Below are 22273 nucleotides of genomic sequence, written 5' to 3'. Positions count from 1 at the left end.
TGTTCAGTATTTTAATATAGTTCAAGCTAGCTACTAATTTTAAAAATCTGGAGATATTACAGTTACATTCTGGATTTCCATTTTCTCTAGAAAATTCTGATGATCAAATAACACAGGGCCTACATTTCTGCATGGCAACAATTGGCTGGAGGTGAGTAGTGACCCTCTCCAGATATCTTCCACTTTATATCCAGCCCACTTATCTATATAACCCGACTAGTGGTCCTCTGCAAACAGATGAGTTTATAAACCTTGCACCATTCTGTGGTTTAATACAGTAGTATATTATTTATTTAAGTGTCAACATGAGTTTTATGTATACATGTGAATAGGAATTTTTTTTTTCCAGTGATCAACACAGGTTAGAGGTAGGGTCATACTCTCCAAGGACTTCAGTCGAGACCAAGAAACATACAGGTGAGCAAAAGAAGAGAAATTACTGAGGAGAAATTATGGATAAATATCGGAGTTGGGAATGAGTTTAGTTTTTTTTGGCAACAGGATTAGCTAAAGTTGGACTTTATTGTGGAGAGCCTTAGAAACCAGGTTGAAGGGCTTCAGGTTTTCTACAGCAGTTATTAGAAGTTTTCACACAAAAGAAATGAGCTCTTAAAACTGAGCTTTTATATATACTGAGCTTTTAGAAAAGAATTATTTTATTTTACTTCCCCCCCCCCCCCCACCAAAATTGGGAACTACAAAGATAATGTCTACTTACTTTAAATGAACTTCAGTTTGGGAATGTATTGCTTCTCCCAAAACATTTCCAGTTTCATCCACCACAGCAGCTGCCGTATCATCACAACTGGTTTCAATCCCCAATACTAGTTTATGAAGAAATACGTTTCCAGGACGAAAATTAAAACTTCTTAAAAATTCAAAAATTTCCCTTCTTGATGGTTTAGAAAAAACTCCTGCTGCCTTATTCAATATTAGCATACTTACTCTATAGATAATTCCTGGAAAAGAAATGAAGAAACAATTATTGGGAACGGACATTGCCCACTAACCCATTTAGGTAAGCAAAATTCTAAAAAACTTGATTTATTTTTCAATATAATAATTTTGTAAAATTATAGGAAAGTTTTGGAAAAGTTAGCAAAAAATTTTAAAGGCTGTAGCAACCCATTAATATCAATGACAGTAGGAATGAATATAATGTTCTTTAAGGGGGAAAACAGGGAAGTCAGATATAAAATTTTTTAGTATTACTATCATGCTGTTCTTAGCAAACTATTCATTATTCTTTATAAAACAGCTAATAGTCGCATGGATAGTTATCTGAAAAGTGCTATTTATTGTTTGATAGCTATTAACTAAGATAGAATTGGTTTTAAAAAATAATAAAGGCAAGACAGAACAGATAAAAATAAATGCATTCTATTTCCTGAAAATATCTTTCAAAATAAAATTTGATAATTTAGTTTGAAAACAAGAATTCACATTAAAGACACACATTTTAGTCATCTACTTTGGAAACAAGTGTTCTTATGAAGCTCATCTTAAAAGAACCACTTCTTATCTAAAACAACTGCAACCTAATACCCATTTTATCCATTAATTTCAATTTCTCTAACTCAATCTCCATTTCACCACAAGTTTATCATAAGGATCTCCCCCAAATCCCTTTTCCCCCCTCACATAAAAGCAGTCCATCACTAAAGCACTCTGGTATCTTCACACTTCCAAGTATCTAGTTTCATGACTCTAAATCATCTGTCCTAGAACTTTCTGGATGCTTAAATAGGTCCTTTCCCTACACACTAATGGACAAAATGGGTAAACGAGAGAATATTGGAATTTTTATTGTTCCACTGGGGCAAACGGCATCCAGGGATGAGACTGATGAAAAACCTCGCAGAGGGGAGCTGTGGGGAAGGTAGCACAGAAAGACACACCTGGAGAACTTTGCAGTCACAAAACCCACGCAAGGCTGCCTGTGCTGAGCATTTGTCTTTGGGCCAAGAAGACTCCCAAGTGAACCCAGGGAACTTGGCCAGTACAAATCTCTGTTGTAGGAAGGCGAAGGGCTTCTACTGGAATCCTTCTTCCAGGCACACGAAAGAACCAGTAAGAGAGGGGTGAGCAATTTCACCCACCTTCCTCGTGAATGACAGTAGCTAGTAGAGGCGTCCTTTCCCTAGCAAAGTCAGTCGCTGCGTTATAGCAGGAGGCAGAGACCGACCTTGTCGCCCCGGAAGTGATGTCATCAACACAGTCCCGCGTCTCGTCCCCAGGACTAGCTGCTATAAACCTAGAGGGCGTTACACTTAATTCAGTTAAAAAAAAGTATAAATGCTGTCTTTGTCCAAGATTCAGTGCGTGTACTCACGCGCTTCCCTTAGGTTTGTAGTAACAAGACTTTTACAACATCACACGGCTAATGACCGATCTAGCGGAGGCCGAACGCAGATTTGTCTGACTACACAGCATTAAGTTCTAAACACTACGCTACACTAAAAGACAATTTTGTCTGTCTTTGGCTGGAATTTGGACGCCACTGTGAGAAAAGGATGGAGATTATTCGTCATTCCATTTTAGAGGAACTATCATCAAATCTACAAGTTGTGGCCTGAAACAGCTAGTACTTTCAGAAGCAGAGTGGAAAGTAGGGACGACACCAAGGACTTGATTGTACAAGGTTCCGAGGGAACGGAAGCGCTTCTGATCGGATAGTCTAAACCGCTACTCCCGCTTTTTAGAGTAAAAGGTGTGGGGCTAGTCCGTTTTTGTGATTAAAAAGAGGAGGAGGATATGGTACATATTCATTTAACATTAAAAAATTATCCTATTTTCGCAATGCATTGGATGGTTTTTGCTTACTATGTATGCAGAATTCAGAGTAATATGTACTCATATTCTTGGACCTTTTTCAGTCTCTATTATTATTATTATTATTATTATTATTATATTATTGGTACGTGAACTTGTTGTCATTTGTATGAATACATTTATCCCAAAAGGCTCTCTTCTTCCCTGCTAGACCTTAAGGTTTTACTAAGCAAGGACTTCATATATGCAAGGTTCGATAGGCTGTCACGTATATCTACATCTTGAATGGCAAGAAGCTCTTGGTATAAAAGAAGTGAATCATGGTTGGGAAGCCACAGTTAGAGTCTAGCAATAAGACACAAATATATATATTCATAATTACCAGAATGTTATTGAGGTTTTTTTTAGGTGGAACTGATGCTTTCAAAAATTTCACTTATGATAATAGCAGCTAATTAACAATAAAGTGGCACTGTTGTTGTGCCAGGCAGTGTTGCAGATTATTTAATCCTCACTACAATCCGGTGAGGTAGCTACTGTCCTTATTTTATAGATGAGAATTTGATGATTTGCAGGTCACACAGCTAGTAAATGCAAAGCTAAGAAGTTAGGCCATACGGTTCTGGAAACTTGTTTCCTTAATTTCTAGAAGAAAAAATAACCCATATTTTCTCTAGTATATGTGGCTTACCCACAAAAAGGAAAAAAGAAAAATTAAGACCAAAAAGTGAAGAAAAATGTTATCCTAATTGCAAATGATTTGTTAGAGGTTATTTTATATGCTGAAATCTAGTCTGAACATAAAAACTTTCACATCTGGCATTTTTTTGCAATTTGAATTATGTTCAGCAAGTGTGTCTCAAAGCCCTCCTTTGCAAGAATGTGTCAGGAGTTATCCCTTTTGTATGTGTTGGAATCACTGGTAGATTCCTCACCCAGGAACTTTTGGCTAGTGTTGAGTCTTAACGCTGCATTATGTGAAACAGCAGAGCTCTAGGACACAGTAGGAAGGAATTTTATTCTTCTGATTGATTTCATGTGAGTAGCAGAAAGAAAAGGCACTTATACTAATACCACATATTTGGCAAGTGAAGGTATACATTTTCCATCTTCTTTATTGTACTAGAGGAAAAATTATTGGTGGAAAGGCATTTATGCTCTCTGAGATCTGAGCTTCCATACAGATCATTTCATAGTTTGAATGCCACTGGTGGACATTCTCAACAAAATATGACCTAACTACTGTAACTTCCACTTGAATCCAGAGTTCCAACTGAATTGAAACATGCTATTTTGTCAGTGCTATTGCCCACGTTTTCATTTGTAAGCTTTTGAGGAAAATTACATACAGAAGAACCTTTACAATATTCATTTCCTAATTATGTATTACTAAATTGGATTTTATTTTCATTTACCATGTATTTATTGGGTTCTTCCCTTTCAGCTGGGAACTTTATTAGTTGTTGGGGATAAAAGATAAGATTCACTCCCTATCCTCAAGGAACTGAGTCTAATGGCGTAATTACAATACAGCATTATTGTATGCATTGAGAGTGGGAAGTTGCTGGGAGAAGATGGTGTAGCTTGCCACAGATGTATCCACAGCCTAGCAGGACCTGGGTGTGATTACTGGGTTTCAACATCTCATTGTCTTCTAGGCTTGAAATTGGTTTATCAGATCTGGAAGTGACTGGACTCTGGGGTGCTGAGTCACATGCTCCCTCTGCTAAGAAATTGTAAAAACCATAACACTAATGTGTTAATGTATGAGAAATGTAATGATGGAGCTAGGTTACCTAAGCTTGCTGGTCCTTACCTTCTCTGTATTGAGCAAATTACAATGAAAGCCAGAATCAAATTACAATCAGATTGTTTGGTAAATATGGAATGAATGCAATAGAAATGAGTTTGGCGCTTCTAATGGTTAATGTTTCAGGCCCGATGCATGTTTCCATTTGAATCACCTGTCTTACATGCTTCATGGGTTGGATTGTGCTAAAAATACGCTGTCATTTGCTTTCTTCCTTTTTAAAGAGCTTTTTTTGTTGAAAAATCTTTGATGTGGAACATTCTTTCATTAATGGTAATACTGTCAATCAGGTCTCATCCTTGGAAGATATTTTGCTTTTTACCTTAGTTGCTTAGCCACTATGCTTATTTTACAAGTTTACTCAGCTGATTTATTTTATTGTGGTGAAATACATGCAACAAAATTTATCATTTTAACTATTTTTAGGTGTACAGTTCAATGGCATTAAGTATAGTCACATTGTTGTGCAACCGTCTTTACCATCCATCTACAAAACTTCTTCATCTTCCCCAACTGAAACTGTACCCATTAACCACGAATTCTCCATTTCCCCTTCTTGCCAGCCCCTGGAAACCACTGTTCTTTCTCTCTGACTACCAAGTACCTCATATAAGTGGATCATACAATATTTGTCCTTTTGTGACTGGCTTATTTCACTTATTAGCATTAATGTCAAGGTTCAGCCAATGTTGTAGCATGTGTCACAATTTCTTTTAAAGTAGACTAATATTCTATTGTTTGTATATACCACATTTTGTTTATCCATTCATCTGTCAATGGTCACTTCGGTTCTTTTCACCTTCTAACTATAGTGAATAATGCTTCTACAGACATGGGTTGTATAAATATCTTTTCAAATCCCTGCTTTCACTTCTCTTGGGTACATATCCAGAATTGGAACTACTGGATCATATGGTAAATCTGTTCAATGTTTTGAGAAATTGCCAGATCCAAACGGTCTCAGTTTTCAAGTGTGTGGGGTATGTATATTTTTGGCAGGGGAGGGAAAGGGTAAATTTTTTTGTTACTCCCATATGTTAAGTGCCATAACAGAAACATAGGATTTGATAATTCATAGGAGGGACCTATGTTTCAAAGCAGAATCACTGTATAAGGTTTTTATGTAGTAGGTATTTTCTGGTATATACTGGTATTTTCTCAGAAATGCCAGTTAATCATCTGGCTTTTCTGTTCCCATTTAAGAAATTGTAACATGAATAATGCATGCTTATCTTCTTGATAATATGCTCAAGTTTTTCTTTTTGTTTTGTTTTTCTTTTTCAGAATCTGAATGTTTTCCAAAAAGTGTTGTCAATAGAAATTTTTTAATACATTATTTGGAAAATCAGAGATTTAAATACTATAAAATTCCTGTCATAAGAAGAGTTCATTGTACAGTACTAATGCAGTTTACTATAGTTCTTATAATTGAGAATTTATTTTTATCAATATAATTATACAGTTAAGAGTGAACATAGTGATAAACTTGGCCTATCTGCTAAACTTAGAATTATATAGAACTTCAGTGCTACAGGCTGAGCCACTTCCATAATGATTAGTTGATTATTAACGGCTTAAACGAGTTAAGAAATGGAACTAAACTACTATGCTTAACATAGAATCTGAATATATTTCTACTAAACTGTTTTAGTTATGAAATATTTCAGATTATGAAAGTGTCAAGAATACTATAATCAACTTCTGTGAACCCAACCCTCATTCAAGAGAAAAAACATCACCCAAAGCAGTTGAAGCCTTCTGTATGCTATTTACCTAAGATATTCAGTATTCTAAATTTGAGTTTATAATTCTCCTGTGTTCATTTGAAGTGAAATGAAAAATTTTAAACCCCAAATATCAAACTACCTGCTGAATCATTTTTAACTGGAACTGAAATTGTGGACTAAAATAAAAACCCGAGGCCTTTCATAGCTTTTCTTTTTGACATTAGGCAAAATGAAGGTTTATCTTTGCTATTCTCTTACCTACCTTCTTTCCCTGCCCAGTGCTACTCCAAACTCGCTTCTAGATTGTTTTACTTAGACCTGTCTTCCCAGTACTGCACCTGTTTACATTTTCTACATCAACATGTAATATCCATGAAAATAATTTTAAAATTACTTTTATATCTGTCCTATGAGGAGGATTACAAAACTGCCCTAGTCTATACTGGGTTGCTGTATTTGTCTTCTTCAGGATTAGTATGAGAGTATTCTGGCATCATATTTACTGGTAACATATTAATAAAGAAGATATAGGAGAAATATATTGCATGGCAGTCAAGATTCAACTTGAGCTAGACAAGATAAATTAACAGGTTAAAACCTAACAAGATGGGGTTCCACAGGAAAAAGAAATCTTAGACTTGGCTTAATAAATCCATTAAGTATGTGAAGGGAAAGCCATCATTTAATGATACTACATGTTGGAGAGTTGAGGTTTTCGTGACTGTAAGGTGAATCAGTGGTATGTGGCTGTCAAAATAGCTAAAGTATGAAGTTATATTAAAAAGGGTGGGGGGGGGGGCGCCTGGGTGGCTCAGTCGGTTAAGCGTCCGACTTGGGCTCAGGTCATGATCTCGCAGTCCGTGGGTTCGAGCCCTGCGTCGGGCTCTGTGCTGACAGCTCAGAGCCTGGAGCCTGTTTCAGATTCTGTGTCTCCCTCTTTCCCTGACCCTCCCCTGTTCATGCTCTCTCTCTCAAAAATAAATAAATGTTAAAAAAAAAATTAAAAAAAAAAAAAAGGGCAGGGGGAGGAAGAGAATCCAGAATACGGAAAGAGGTACTGTTGTAGTGACACCACATCTTATCACCTCCTGTAGTTAGCTCTAGTGCCATATAATAATGAACTGCAACTCAGAACAGCATTACCAGGATAGCAGGAGAAATTTGAAACAGTATCAGTTGGAAAATGGTGAAGGCTCTGGTAATGTTTATTCAGTGCTTCTGATAACAGTTTAAAAGTTAAACAATTGGGGGTGCCTGGGTGGCGCAGTCGGTTAAGCGTCCAGCCAGGTCACGATCTCGCGGTCCGTGAGTTCGAGCCCCGCGTCAGGCTCTGGGCTGATGGCTCGGAGCCTGGAGCCTGTTTCCGATTCTGTGTCTCCCTCTCTGTCTGCCCCTCCCCCGTTCATGCTCTGTCTCTCTCTGTCCCAAAAATAAAAAAAAAAAAACAAAAACGTTGAAAAAAGTTAAACAATTGAAGCCTTATGTAGAATAAGGATAGATTTTGGCTCAATTTAAAACAAGTTATAAATTCCATTACAAAAATGCAGCCTTGTAAGTTTAAATCCTCTTTTATTAGCATTAATGCAGAAATGAATGGTGGTGTGGCAGTTAATGAAAACTCAAGGTATGGTAAGGGGTTGAAATTATATAGCCTCCTAGGTCTTTTCCAACTCTTAGCATCATGTAACTCCACAAGTGTAATTCATGCAAACATTAGTTAAGGAGATATTATGCCCTTTAGGATCCTTATAGTTTAATAGACCATAGTGCCATAAACCTAAGAAATACAGTCCTATGCTTAAGAAAAAAAGAGGGGAGGGAAGGTGGGGCAGGTCAAAAAGACACAGAAGCCAACCTGGAAATTATCATTGCAAACTCTGACTTCCAAAGGCCAAATATGGAGGACAATTTAAACAACAAATTAATAATGATGATAATGGATTGTAAACCAAAGAATAAGATATCTGTAGGTCCAAAATTATATAAGTAATTGAATAAATAAATGGAGAAGGGAAAAATCTTCCTTACAGAATCCAATAAATAAATGTAGGGGAAATGAGGTAAATAGAAAATCACCATGGAACTCCACAGTAATAGATGTTGCAGGAAACATTCATCAATGAACGCTGAAATTAGTGGTACTTCTGAGCTCATGCATATTTAGAAACTGCCACCGTTTCCTGACTTGAAATTAGGAGCAATTACAGCATTAGCAGTTAGTTTTGTTCCAAATAACAAGTCATTATGGAATTTTTTTAAAAAAGTTTGTTTTTTATATTAAACTGTTTAAACTTGTGAAATTGGGAAGTTTGCATATTTAACACAACCATTCACCTAGTGTTAAGACCAAAAAAGCATATCCCAAATTTGACCACTACTCACCACTTCATCAGCCATTCCCCTAGTCTGAGCTACCTGTTGTATGTAGTAGTTTGCCAACTATTCCTCCTGCTTCCTATTCCTTTACCCTCTATTCTCAACATTAGCCAGTAACCTTTAAAATAAAATCAGATCCCTTTAATCTCTAATATAAAACCATCCAATGCCCTTGTCAAGCTTAGAAAAAATTTGCTTATAACCTTGGTCAATACAGCCCTATATGATCTGACCCACACCTACTTCTCTGACCTCATTTGTTAGCATTCTCATCCTCCTTGTTTATCACTCCTTGCTAGTCCCAGTGGCTGTCTTGTTTTTCCTTAAAAACACACCCTTATTCCTGCCCCAGAGCTTTTAATATTATCATTACCTACACTGGGAAGCCTCTTTCCCCAGATGTTTGTACTGCTTGCTCCTTTAGGTCAGTAAGCTCTGTGTCTAAATATCACCTTACGAACATTAGGGAAGACCTTTCTGAGGTAGACTCCCTGCCTTTCACCTGCTTAATTTTTTTCCCATGGCATTTATCACTACATGAAATGATATGTATTTTTGACTCATTTATTATGTTCTCCAATTTGAATATAAGCTTATTAAGGGAAAAGATTTTAATAAGCTTATATTCAAATTGGAGAACATATAATAAATGAGTCAAAAATAATGTCTTGCTTGCAAACTGTATCCACAATACCTAAAACAATACCCACAACAGAGTGGGCCCTCTGAATAAATATTTTTAAAACATTATAGGATGAAGAGTGGGGGAAGCAGAAGGCCTGCATTAACAGAAGATTTCTATCTCTGAAGTCTGTGCAAAAAGTAAGCCTTTTGAGGTAAACTTTAAAATGAAGAAAAAGAGGAGCACCTAGGTGGCTCAGTTGGTTAAACACCCAACTTTGGCTCAGGTCATGATCTCACGGTTCACGAGTTTGAGCCCCGTGTCGGGCTCTGTGCTGACACCTCAGAGTCTGGAGCCTGCTTCAGCTTTTGTGTCTCCCTCTCTCTCTCTCTCCTGCTCACACTCTTTTTCTCAAAAATAAATAAACATGAAAAAAAAATTAAAATGAAGAAAAACAAAGCAACATTTTTAACTACCTTAATGAAATTCAGTTGCTTAAACACAACTTGAAAAATGTGACATTGCTGACTGAATTTGGAGATTTACAATAATCTTACACCAAAGAAAAGTTTTATTCAAGTATAGATTACTAACTAAAAAATACATGGGTAAAAGACAAACATACAAACGCATATCATACAATGGAGTTCTAAACTCAATACTTTTGAAATACAAAACAATGATCATTACCCCCATAAGTCAGTTTATTGAAACAAATTGATTTTTCAGTTGGTCTATAACTCGTCACTCAGTTTTGTTTACAAACGTTACTGGATATTTCAGTCTCATCCCATATCAGAACTTTGGTTTTGACATGTTTACTTCTCAAAGTAGTATGCAGTTATTTTTTGCAACTAATTAATATCAATTATAGGAAGCTTCTCTAAGTCACAAGAATTCAATATGGTTGCTGTTTTGGAAAGAGTTACCACTTTGGGTTATCTACACCAAGACCCATGAACTGAAAGGCCAAACATTAATGAGCAAAATATGGGGAGTGAGAGCAGGGGGACTAAGGAAAGATGTTTTCTTTTGCTGTAGACCTGCTAAAGAAGACTCCATTATTTACTATGGTACTACTGCTAGAGAAGCAGTTTCTGCCAGACCACAGGTTGGCTATATAGTTGTCCACTTTATGTTTCCTTTTCTAAATAACAGCAGACTTTAACAATTAGATTGATCAACCAAATAAGCAGAGACCTCTAAATTACCATATACTCTAACTGTGTGAAATAAATTATTTTCTTAATTGGTTTAGCAGCCTTGTGTCTGGAAAGGCAACAAAACTCATTCTGTTCCAAAATTAGAAGGTTGATTCAGAGGCTGTTTGTAAGATGCCTAGCTATCTTCTGTCACCAGTCATGAAGGTGGACCTTCATGAACTCATTAACTAATAAATGTAACTCATTAATTAATAAATGTAAAAATGACCTCAATCTATCAACACAATGTTGAGCCAGCAAAAGCAAAAAAAGTACAATCATAAGGTAAGGATTGGATTGTATAAAACAAGAGAGAAATATCCTCCTCTACAACACAAGAGGAACATGTATGGTAATAAAAACAATCTATAATAAACTTGTAAAGAGATGATTCTGGTTTACAGGTTAAGTCTGCTTAAACTGACCATGACTGAATGATTGGAAATTTTCTTCTCCTAACATAATGCCCATTCATTATAAGCTAAGCTGGTCTTGTTTTCTTATAAATCTCTCATTTCTTTGAATTCATCTACTAATCCTTCAGTGTACAGCCATTTAACTTATAAGCTGGGCCTGCCCAGCCTGCCTATAACACCTCTCTTCAGAAAGATACCAGATGCATTAAACAGAGGCATCTTCTAGTAAATACCTGCACTTCAAAACAGCATGTGAAGAACCAGCAACTGGCCCTTCAATGTAAATACTTCTCATTTCACAATATCACGGAAACAGTGCAGTTTACTAACCACTCCTTCCTTACAGAAAATTCAGTAGCTGTAAAAATTTTCTGTTCCATTTCAAAACATTTCAATACTTATTAATTCCAAAGATCCGAACACCATGTAGCTGTGGCATTTTGGGAATTAGTACACTCAGGAGAGAAGCTGTGTTTAGGATGAAGTGAGTTGGATCATACTTCGTATAGAAACTTGCCAGAAAATATCTGTAGAAATAAAAGTTAAAATATATATAACATCTAAAAATGAAATTACTTAGAATTTATTAAAAAATTTAAAGGTAAAAAAAGCCACTGAAACATAAATACCTAAAAACAGGATCACTTTTGAGCACTAAAACAGGAGGCACCAGATGGGGGTCTAAATTCATTCGGGATTTAAAATTTTATTTAATGGAGGCATATATGCACATTTTGCATTTCTGCAATCATGTGAAATGCATTTAAAAGAATGTGTTTGCTACTTAGCATCCTTTAAAGAAGGGTTTAACTCTTCTTTAAACTAGGGTTCGTATACTCTGAAATTTCAGGTACAGTTTTGTATTTATGTGTATGTTTCTGAAGAGAAGATCCAGACCCAAAGCATCTATCAGAGTCTTAAAGGGTTTGTGACCCACCAAAAGGTTAAAAACTACTGCTATAAAGTTGTGAAAAATGGGGTGTTAGTAGATTAATACAATTCAGTATCTTTGAAAGAAAACAAGTACTTGGTTGCCTTTTTTTGATGTTTATTGTAGCCAAACAGGTTGATAACCAGTTTAACTGGAAATCTGGAAACCACTGTTGTAACATTCCAGCTGTTTTGCTGTAACTGACCATATGTACACATTCAAAGACATCCAATATCTAAGAATTTGTTTTAACAAGCCTAAGCTACCTTTAGGACCATAAAGCATCAAGTCAGAATGTCTAGTTTTACCCAAGTGCACATCAGAGTGCAGACACATCATTTGGACACTGAGAATATCCTAATATAGACAGGATTTAAGAATAAAACATTGGGGCATCTGGGTGGCTCAGTCGGTTAAGCGTCCGACTTCAGCTCAGGTCATGATCCCACGGTCCGTGAGTTCAAGCCCCACATCGGGCTCTGTGCTGACAGCTCAGTGCCTGGAGCCTGCTTCAGATTCTGTGTTTCCATCTCTCTCTGCCCCTCCCCCTTCATGCTCTTTCTCTCTCAAAAATAAACATTAAAATAATAATAATAAAAAATTAAAAAGAATAAAACATCATACTTTACTTGATCACGACTAAGAAGTTAGTCTATGTATGGGTGTTTGTCTAATTGGTACTTTTAGAGTACACAGTAAAGTATTCTAATAGCCTTTCCTCTAAGTATGGTCATTAATTTCTAGTAAGAGGAGATAAATTATCTTGTGTAATATGGTTAGAAAAGAATAGCTATTTTGAAGTATAACTAAAAACATCACACAGAGCTGTATACATCATTTTCAGAGCCATCTATATTGAGAAATTCTATAATCTTCCACCTATTTCACAAACTATAATCAGAAAATTCTTCAAGAATAAACCATATTCTTCAATCTTTAGTTTAAACCCTTTCTTCCAGCTTTCGTATATTTGAAGACTGTGTTTATACTTCCTACCACTTGCATTTAGTAAGCTCATTTGATTTCCTATAATCAATATGGGTTAACCCATAACTTGACGTGTTGGAAATAAGTATTTTTGGAATGGCTCCTCCTCATCATACTGTAGCATATATTGTATGCATCATACTGTCCCCTTTGTCGTTTAATAGAAACTAATTTTATGTGTAAATTATATGAAAATTACAGGTTCTTACAAAAACCTAGACAACCCTCTGAGGGGATGCTAAACCGAGGTGGGAGTCATGTAATAGCATTTATATGCCGAAGTATATACTGGAAAGGGACGTGTATTAGGCACTAGAAGTTTAGGATTTCATCTGGGCTCTTGACTCCAACCAGTTGCAAGATCTGGAACAAGGTAATGCATTTGAGTCTGTTCCTTTATCCAAAAATTTGGGATAACACTGCATATCCTACCTACCTGACAAATGATCAAATAAGAAAACGTGAAAGCACTCTGAAAAGTATCAGTGCTATATAGATGGCTTTAGTGTTGTTTCTTCAGTTATATAAGGAATTTAATCACAGAATATTTGAAATCATACCTGTGGGTCAAAAATATATTTTTAGAAATATGGATGTTGTACACAGGTACATCTTAGTTGACAATTTTGTGATAGCTGTTATTGAAAATTCAGTATACATGTCAGGCTTTTTACATTAATTATAATGCAATCCTCAACATTTTACAGATGAGGAAATGAGGCTTCAAAGAAATGGCCAAAAGTCACAAAGCTAGAAAGCAGTCCAAATTTAGGGCTGTTTGAATAACTATTATTCCTGTTACTGTGTTTATCTTTGTTAGATCATACAAATCATTTCTCTTTTGACATTAATTTTATATAGGGCTCAAACAAAAATTTAAAAAATTTCCTCAAAGTCCTAACAACATAAAAAAAAAAAAAAACTACCACTTTATGATCAATTTATTCTTTTCATTTAAAAATGCCTTCCTTTTCCTGAAATCTACCTTCCCTAAGTCTCAGTTTAAGGAATCCTAATTTAGTCTCCAAGGAGTCTTTCCACTTACTCCAGACTGCACTGATTCTAAATCATGGATATGTTATTATAAATGAGCTATATGGTATACAGTGTTTGCTTAAAGTAGATGTAAAACATCCATTATATGCATGCAACAATACTGAGTGTGGAATTCAAAGCAATCTACACATTTATAAATTCTTTGCAGAAATAAAACATTTATAATAACAGAAATAATGCAAACTGGCATAAATAAGGGATGTGTAATAACTACTAAAGGAGTTCAAAACAGGCATTATTTCTTAAGGTTGGGTGCTAAGGAGAAGACCGCATGAGAAGGCAGAATTTAAATACTGAAAGAAGAGTAAGATAAATTAAGAATGGAGAAGGTATTTCAGGTAGGAGAAATGATTTGAACAAAGGCATAGAAATAGGACTATGCACGAAGCATTAAAAAAAAAATGCTGCTTAGAAGAGCTTGACCAGGTGGGAGTTGGGTGGGGGTAAAATATTCACATAAAGGAAAAATAAGGTAGGAACCATTTTGTGGAGGGCCCTGAATGTCAGGCAATAGGAGGAAATTTAAGGTTAAATGCTTTACAGACAGATATTATCTCATTTATTTCTTAAGGCATCCAATTGAATTATGTAGTATTGGCTAGAATTTTATCCATAAGCAAACCAAGTAGGTGGTGCGATAAACAGGATTCAACCCAGGTCTGTCCTATGATGAAAGCCTAACTTCTTTTATCTATAAACTATACAGCAATCTCTCCCAAGGAGCTTGAACATCCAAACTGGGGGAGGTGGGTGGTCAATGAAATTCATCTGAAATCACCCAAATCCTTGGTTAGGGTGATTAATCTAATAGTGGAATATAAAATAAGATTATGCATTTAGCTTTCTTGTAAGCAACTTAAGGATACGAACTACAACATATTTGATCTGTGTATCCTAGGTCTAAACATACTGATGAGCACATTATTGTTGTTGTCTCCATGTATTACTGACTGACGTAAAAACAGTTTATCACCAGCTTGTTAAATTTGCCTGTATTTTATGCTCTGAGTTAGCTATTTATTGGTAGAGGTTTCAACAAATATTCTAACTGAAATTCAACCTAATAAAAGGACAGCTTCCTCTTATCCAATCTTCTTCATACCTAAAAATTTCCATCACTTACAGAATTATTGGAGAAATTGTGAAAAACTTCCGTGAAGATGTAAACTGTACTCCATAGTCCAGCTGTTCCCAATGAGTTAGGAGCCGTGCTTTACCCTGGTCAGGAGTTTCAAAAGGCGTTCCTTTTACTGCATGCAAAAATACATACATCCCCTGAAAAACAAGCAATATCAAACATAAAATTAGTACTTGTCAGTAAGCATTAAGATAGTTCCATACTGCTTATGGCAGCATGGGTGATTTAACAGTTCAAGTTTTAAGCTTTCATACTATTTGTGAAAGACCAGTTTCTTCATAGTAAAATAAAACTTTCAGGGGCATATAAAAAATCTTTGGTGAAAACCAGTAAAAGGTCAACCAAAAAAAGTAACCTGTTTTCATCTCCTATTAAATTGAAATGCACACACACAAAAAATGAGGATAGCTTTACATCATTACATTTAGATTTTCTAATTCCCTTCTTATTAGGAAATAGGATTATCTTATCCTTGATGTATAGGAATGTTCAGTGTCACATTAGTAAATCTGATGATACTTCTAAAATGACAAAAACATACAAATTGGTAAATAATAATAAACAAAATTTCTGTATCAGGGGAAAATGGGTTTGATAATACTTAATATTAGGACTGTGTTTGTCTCAATGGTTTTCTTCTAAAGCGAGAAAGATGGTTATGTAGTAAGAATAATTTTCAACTCAATTTGCTTTTAAAATCACCACTGTGCCCCAATGGAGTTTCTTTTGTAGTTGTGTTTTTTGTTTTTGTTTTGTTTTCTTTTTTAAAGTAAAAAGTCTTACTAAAAGCCATTCTGTTCAGGGATATGTTTGAACATCTAATTTTGTGATTAGGTAAAAACCAATATATACTAGATTTGGTTTCCTTGAGATTATGATATCCATTCAGATCACTAGTAGTACTACATTGCAGGATCACTGTCTGAGGCACCAGTAACAGAATATTCCTGCCTAAATATTATCATGAAACAGTTTTTCCCACTAGAAGTCATAACGAGGTATCATTTTTTTCTATTTCAACTTTCAATAAATGTATGGGAAGAAAAGAAAAACTTGTGATTTGAAATTTTATATTATTAACTAGGTTAAGACAGCCCTCCTTCTCAAAGCTTAGCCTACTTACTAGTTATTCCACTAGGCAATTACAAAGTTGTTTGGCTGCAATAACACCTAAACTATATAGAAACACTCATGTTCAAATGGATTAACTCAACAAATTTATCAAGTGGCTTATGTGTATAGGACACAGGACATGTATGCATTTTATGAAATTGAGTAAAACATGTCCACAGTCTTGAAAAAAACTCAATCTTCTAAGAGACAATGAGAAAAAAAAAAAAGATATGCATAAGCAATTAGAATGTAGATCAGAAATTGCTATCACAGGTACAATCAGAGTATTCAGCAAATACAAAAGAGGGAAAGGTTCCTTGTTGCTGAGGCAAAAGCTGTGATGCTACCTTGTCAGCTACCTCATTCTTGAAGGTTCAGCTCAAATGACAATCCTTAATGAGGCCCTCCTCGTTAGTAGCCTATGTGCTTGTATAGAATTTTATTGAAAATACTTTATTTATAGCACAACATATTGTTGGAATTGTTTACATGTTTATTTTTCCATTAGCCTGAATACCTCAGGAACAAGGGCTGGTATATAGCAAGTATTAGACATTAAGCCAAGATGAAGGTAAGCTAAGGGATATTTATTCTGTAAGCACAAAGAAACCATATTCACATGGGCTTTACGGGAGACAATAAAACAGAAATTACACGCTTTTACATTCTGAAGAGTATGTGACCCAAAAGGCAAAGACTGTGTTTTTTCTAACCAGGGACAACAACCAGGTCTACTTTCCCATTTAAAAGCATTCAGAATATATTTCACATTTTTAATTGGTTTAAAGTGGGCTATCTTCAAAAGAAACTTAAATTTGGAGTCATGTAATTGCTTACATCTATGGCTGGTACTTAGGTCTTTAGTGTGGTGAACTAATAAGTCAGAAGTTTGCCTCCCTACGTGTTGTCAATTACCATGTGGCCATATATTGTGTTTTAATATCAGTTAGCCAATTGAAAACATAGGGCGGGGGAGGGGGTGACTTCTAAAGTACATTTAATACATGTCTCATTGGAGAAGAGAAAATTACATGACAATACAGACTAATTAATTCAGCAAACATTTACATAAGTCTTTAGAGATATGGAAAATAAAAAGATAAATTCCTAATTATAAAACTATGATAAATAAAGGATAAAAGAATGTAGGATGGGAGTTTTGTAGTTTTCTGGAGGTGATATTTGAGTAGTTTTCCTGCACCAAGAATCAGCCTGGCAGAGGGGGATGGAGGAAGGGGTATTAAAATAGTGGAAAAAGAGCCTAAGCCAAAGCAAAAAAAGGTGAAAGCAAGATCATTTTCATTATTGTTAGAGAAAAATTCCTGTTTGGAGATGGGCTGATATAAGATTGAGTCCTTTTCTTGCCTCTATACTATTCAACTGGTCTTATATGCCACATAATAAACTTGTTATTTTATTATGAATGTAATGGGGAATCATAAAAGGACTTAAGAGCATGACTTAAGCATATATGCATTTTAAAAATAACTGTGCCAACTTGGAATGGAGGAGAGTAGAATAGAAGAACATCAAGGAGACCATTTGATCTACTGGAGTAATCCACCTGAGAAAAAAGTAAGGGTATAAATTACAGTAATATCTGTGGGGACCAAGTTGAGAGACAGTAAAGCAGAACAGACAGGTCTTTGACTATATGGATATGGAAGATAAAGGAAAAGCAGTTAACCTAAAACTAGAGTGACCATATATCCTAGTTGGCACGGATGGTCCTGATTTATACCTATTTTCTTGGATTAGTTATTACTAGAGTTCCCTTTTACTCTCAAAACAGACTCAGTTTCGATAATACATTATATGAATCACTTTACCTTTGAAGCTATCTGGCTTGACTTATTGGGCATACAGTGGTGCCTTTAGATTAGATAAGGAATAAAGCCAGAGGAACGGGTCATGAGTGGTAAGAGATCAGGAATGAGTTCAATTTATATTTGTTTGTTCTAGGGTAGAAACCGAAAATATGGATAGATGAAATACCCTAGGCACAATACATAGAATAAAAAGAGATGAAAAAACAAACCTTGGAGACAGCAATATTTAGGAGACGAAAATAGAAGACTGTACAAGAAACAAAAAAGGAAAAATCAGAAGTATCTAGGAAAAAGTGATCCCATGGAAGCCAAAGGAAAGGAATTCTAGTAAAAGATATAATTCTTGTCAAATATTTCAGAGAAGTTGCTACTTAAAATTAGTGTTCGCCCTATCAAAGTCCATTGCATAAAATGTACTAAATGGACATTCACTTATTTTTACCACATTATCCTGTCCTCCTCCAGTCAAATTCAAATACTCTTCAGAAGACAGGGAATAAAGAAATACATAGTTAATCTGGATTCAATTAAAAATTTGAATTAATTGTATTTCTCCCCTTTCATTCTGCTTTCATAGGCTGTTAAAGATAAGAAAAGTCACTATCAGTTGTTCTTTTTTTAAACAGATAATTTCCAGGGCTGCGTCATATGGTCAATAGAGTCAACTGAATCTCTGATACTTTGTAGAGCTATCCTATAGTACAGAAGACCCACAGTCAACATGAAGAAGCTAAGGCACTATAAGATCCTCAATAACGTATGATTAAGCTCAAAATTTCTATACTGAACCAGGAAAGTATATTTAAACAATTTAGAAAAGTTTCTAACAAGGATTGAAACCGAAGATGTTTATTAGACTCCAGTTAATCAAAAACCATAACTTCTTCTGAAGCATTCTCTTTAATACTATAGTAGCCTGAATTACAGTATCTTGGAAGTGTTGCTAAAATGGCCTATTTTCTAGATCCTATGAAACCAAAAGGAGAAAAAAAGGCTTAGAGAAAGGGCCAATGTTTAAATATAAAGAATTAATAGATAACCCTATCTATCCCATATTAGATATGGATATCTTCAAAGTTATCATATATGCTAAAAATTACTGAACTGTACACTTTTAAGTCAGCAAATTTTATGTTACATACATTAAAAATTATACCTCAATAAAACTTTTAAACTAAGTGGTGTTTTTCTTTTTTTTAATTTTGTGGTAGAAAAACAAAATTTTTTTTAATGTTTATTTATTTTTGAGAAACAGAGAGACAGTGTGAGGAGAAGGGCAGAGAGAGAGAGAGGGAGACAAAGAATCTGAAGCAGGCTCCAGGTTCTGAGCTGTCAGCACTGGGCCCAATGTGGGGCTCAAACCCACAAACTGTGAGAGCATGACCTGAGCTGAAATCGGAAGCTCAACCGACTGGGCCACCCAGGCGCCCCATGTTTTTCTTTTCTTTAACATAAAGATTTAAGCTTTTAGCAAATTGTTTTTAAATACACATAACATAAAATATATCATCTTAATCATTTTTAAGTGTACAGTTCAGTGGCATTAAGTACATTCACACTGTTATGCAACTATCACCACCATCTATCTCTAGAACTCTTTTCATCTTGCAAAACTGAAACTGTACTCATTAAACAGCAACTCCCCATTTCTTTCTCCCTCAGCCCCCGGTAAGCACTAAAGCATAGGCTTTTAACCGCTTTATATAAGGTGAAATTCTTACCAGATTATGTATCACATTTGTCAAGGTCCAAGCAACAGGAACACTGAAGAAGGGAATACTAAGTAGAACAATATGAAGCAAGCCAACTCCCAAGGCATATGTCAGCCACATACCCCGGCTGTTCATTACACGGGTATTTGGATTCACCTCACTGTGGGCAACTCCAACATTCATGTTTGCTCTGCAGGAAAGCAATGAAATGAATCAACACTGACAGAACTGGAAACTTAAATACTCTACTCTCACATGACAAAATAAGTGTGTTACTAGGATCATTTTCCTCTGGTTGTTCTGAAATAAAATAAACACGCTCACCAAAACATGCTATTTGCAGATCTGCTAATAAAAGCAGTAAATAATTTTTAAATCTGACTTCATGATAAGACTAACAACTTATTTTTACAGTTCTTATTGATAAAATAAGCAATTAAAATCCCTTTCCTAAAGCTTGTCTTCTAGCATGCTGGTTTTACTAAATGAAGTAACGGACAGGAAAACTCAACTGAAAGAAAACCTACATTTTCTTATGAGACCAAAGTGAAAGCTCAGGAGCTAAACATACCAACAGAAAAGACCAATATAAAAAAAAAGGACCAAATCTGCAGCATTATTTATAACAGCCAAAATATGGAACCAACCCAAGTGTCTATCCACAGATGAATGTATAGAGAAGATGTGATGTATGTATATAATAGAATATTACTCAGCCATAAAAGAGAATGAAATCTTGTCATTTGCAACAACATTGATGAACCTAGACAATATACTGCTAAGTGAAATAAGTCAGAGAATGACAAATGCCATATGGTTTCACTTACATGTGGAATTTAAGAAACAAAACACACACACACACACACACACACACAACCAAAAAAAAGACATATAAACACAGAGAACAAACTGGTGGTGGTTGCCAGAGAGGAGGTTTGTGGGGAGATGGATGAAATAAATAGAGGGGATTAAAAGTACACTTATTTTGATGATCACTGAGAAATGTACAGAATTGTTAAATCATTATATTGTACACTGAAACTAAATAGAAAACTGTATGTTAATTACACACTTGAATTAAAGATGACAAAAAAAACAAGTAAAGTAGATGCAGCTAGTCTATTATGAGTAGCCAGACTCTTACATATAATGTAATGTTGTTTCCAAAAAGAGTGGTCAGGTTCAATTCACTTCTTTTTAAATACTGAACCTGGGAGGAACATAATGTGGTGAAAAATTTATATGGTCAAGGGATAAAGCTTGTTTCTGTCCCCTGGTACAGTAAGGTTACAACAGTGATTCTTTCCTCCTTTAACTTGTCAACTCTCCTTAAATTTTAGTGTTTTTTTTCTTTCGTTTTCTAAGTTTTTCCCTTTATTGCATTCAAGTGGAACACCAAAGGAGAAATGGATTACTGGTTCCCAGTTAATTTAATGCTGGCATTTGCTTGGTTCTAAGAATCCCTTGAACAAAGTATAACTGTCTTGAAGAACACCTATCATCCCAGTAAAAACCAACCAGTGAGACTGAAAGGGGGACATGGTGAAAGTATATTTGGAACAGCTGATTTAGAAATAAATGAACCCTTTCCATAACAGAGTTGGCACTGAGAGAGGAATTTCCCATAACTGCATGCAACAAGTGTTGCCAGAGTAAAATGCCTCATTCTCTTTCCAAAAATCTATGGAAAACGCACGCATCAAGGTTTATGGTGATGAAAGTTGGTTGCACTAAAGAAGCTAAAGTCTCAAATTTACGTGTGTAAATACTTCTTCTAACCTAAACACATCTACTTTGCATCGCACATTATTTTCATGAGCTATAGGTTATATTTAAAAGATACCACAACTCAAGATACTTTTCCATTTTTCTACAGGATGGAGGGGGAAAAAATAAAGCTCGAAAAAGGCTTAAAATTTATATCTAGCCTGGAAGGCAAAGCTGGTGTGGTACGGACCCTACCCCGGTTCACAAAATCTTTGCAAGAAGGCAGCCGCGCCACTTCAGGACAAAGACTTCCGACATTGTCTGCCTACGCGAGTGCCCCGAGGGCTGCGACCCGCTAGGACCCTCTTGGGGACTCCATCGCCAGCCAGACAACCACGGGCAGCTTTCCCCGAATGCTGGAGCGCCTGGCCAGTGAAAGCTCAGCAAAAGCCGCTGCTGCTACCCCCCGCAGGGCCTCCTCCACCCTCCCCGTCCTTCTCAGAGCTACACATCCCGCCAGTACCACGGCAAGACGACGAGAATGTGGGGGCAAGCCTCGGTGGCCACTAGACCCGCACGGCCAGACTGGGAGCCCCGGACGCAACCGTAGTTCACTCTCTCCCCTCAAGCCTACCCTGGCCGGCTAGCAGCTCCCTACCTAGCAGCACATCCCCTACAGCCGTTCTTGACCACTCACCCGCCGCCCTACTCCTGGCGGCCAGCTGGGAGCAGAACTAGCTCCGCGGCGACGGCGTCTCTCCCAAGCCGAATGCCAATGATCAACCCCAGCGCAGCGCAGCGCAGCTTGCGGAAGCTTTCAGAGCCGAACGCGCCGTCAGGGGATTGGCCGCGGACAGCGCCAATCCCACGTTCCT

At 36.1% G+C, this 22273-nt stretch overlaps 2 protein-coding genes across 4 annotated transcripts in view; both read right to left on the bottom strand.

The window, feature by feature from the left end:
* Positions 1-2636, bottom strand: part of OSGEPL1 (O-sialoglycoprotein endopeptidase like 1) — a 31808-nt gene extending 29172 nt beyond the window's left edge. The window contains exons 1-2 of the mRNA XM_060622364.3: positions 2186-2636; positions 719-959 (exon numbers count right to left, since the gene is read on the bottom strand). Coding sequence (XP_060478347.1) covers positions 719-959; positions 2186-2210 — 266 coding nt within the window. The 5' untranslated portion in view covers positions 2211-2636. The remainder of the gene's footprint in view (positions 1-718; positions 960-2185) is intronic.
* Positions 871-22214, bottom strand: ORMDL1 (ORMDL sphingolipid biosynthesis regulator 1). 3 transcript variants are annotated; one of them, XM_078451100.2, is made up of 4 exons: positions 22096-22214; positions 19701-19881; positions 15023-15174; positions 871-959 (listed from the first exon to the last, which is right to left on the bottom strand). In XM_078451100.2, the coding sequence occupies exons 2-4, from the start codon at positions 19872-19874 to the stop codon at positions 947-949; spliced, it is 339 nt and encodes a 112-aa protein (XP_078307226.1). In that variant the 5' UTR covers positions 19875-19881; positions 22096-22214; the 3' UTR covers positions 871-946. The 3 variants fall into 3 exon arrangements, with proteins under 3 accessions (XP_078307226.1, XP_060478349.1, XP_060478351.1); XM_060622366.2 differs by lacking the exon at positions 871-959 and adding an exon at positions 8570-11452 and having other exon boundaries at positions 22096-22213; XM_060622368.2 differs by lacking the exon at positions 871-959 and adding an exon at positions 8570-11452 and having other exon boundaries at positions 22057-22158.
* Positions 22215-22273: the final 59 nt, after the last annotated feature.

The sequence above is a fragment of the Panthera onca genome, chromosome C1, assembly GCF_046562875.1.
Source record: "Panthera onca isolate mPanOnc1 chromosome C1, mPanOnc1 haplotype 2, whole genome shotgun sequence".
Taxonomy (NCBI): domain Eukaryota; kingdom Metazoa; phylum Chordata; class Mammalia; order Carnivora; family Felidae; genus Panthera; species Panthera onca.
This window is presented reverse-complemented; position numbering and strand designations above follow the sequence as displayed.

Coding starts and splice junctions, on each gene's coding strand:
- ORMDL1 (XM_060622366.2), bottom strand. CDS start 19,874: ATGAATGTTGGAGTTGCCCACAGTGAGGTGAATCCAAATACCCGTGTA. Junction 15,175..19,700: donor CAAATGTGATACATAATCTG/GTAAGAATTTCA, acceptor CTTGTTTTTCAG/GGGATGTATGTATTTTTGCA. Junction 11,453..15,022: donor ACAATTTCTCCAATAATTCT/GTAAGTGATGGA, acceptor TTATTTCTACAG/ATATTTTCTGGCAAGTTTCT.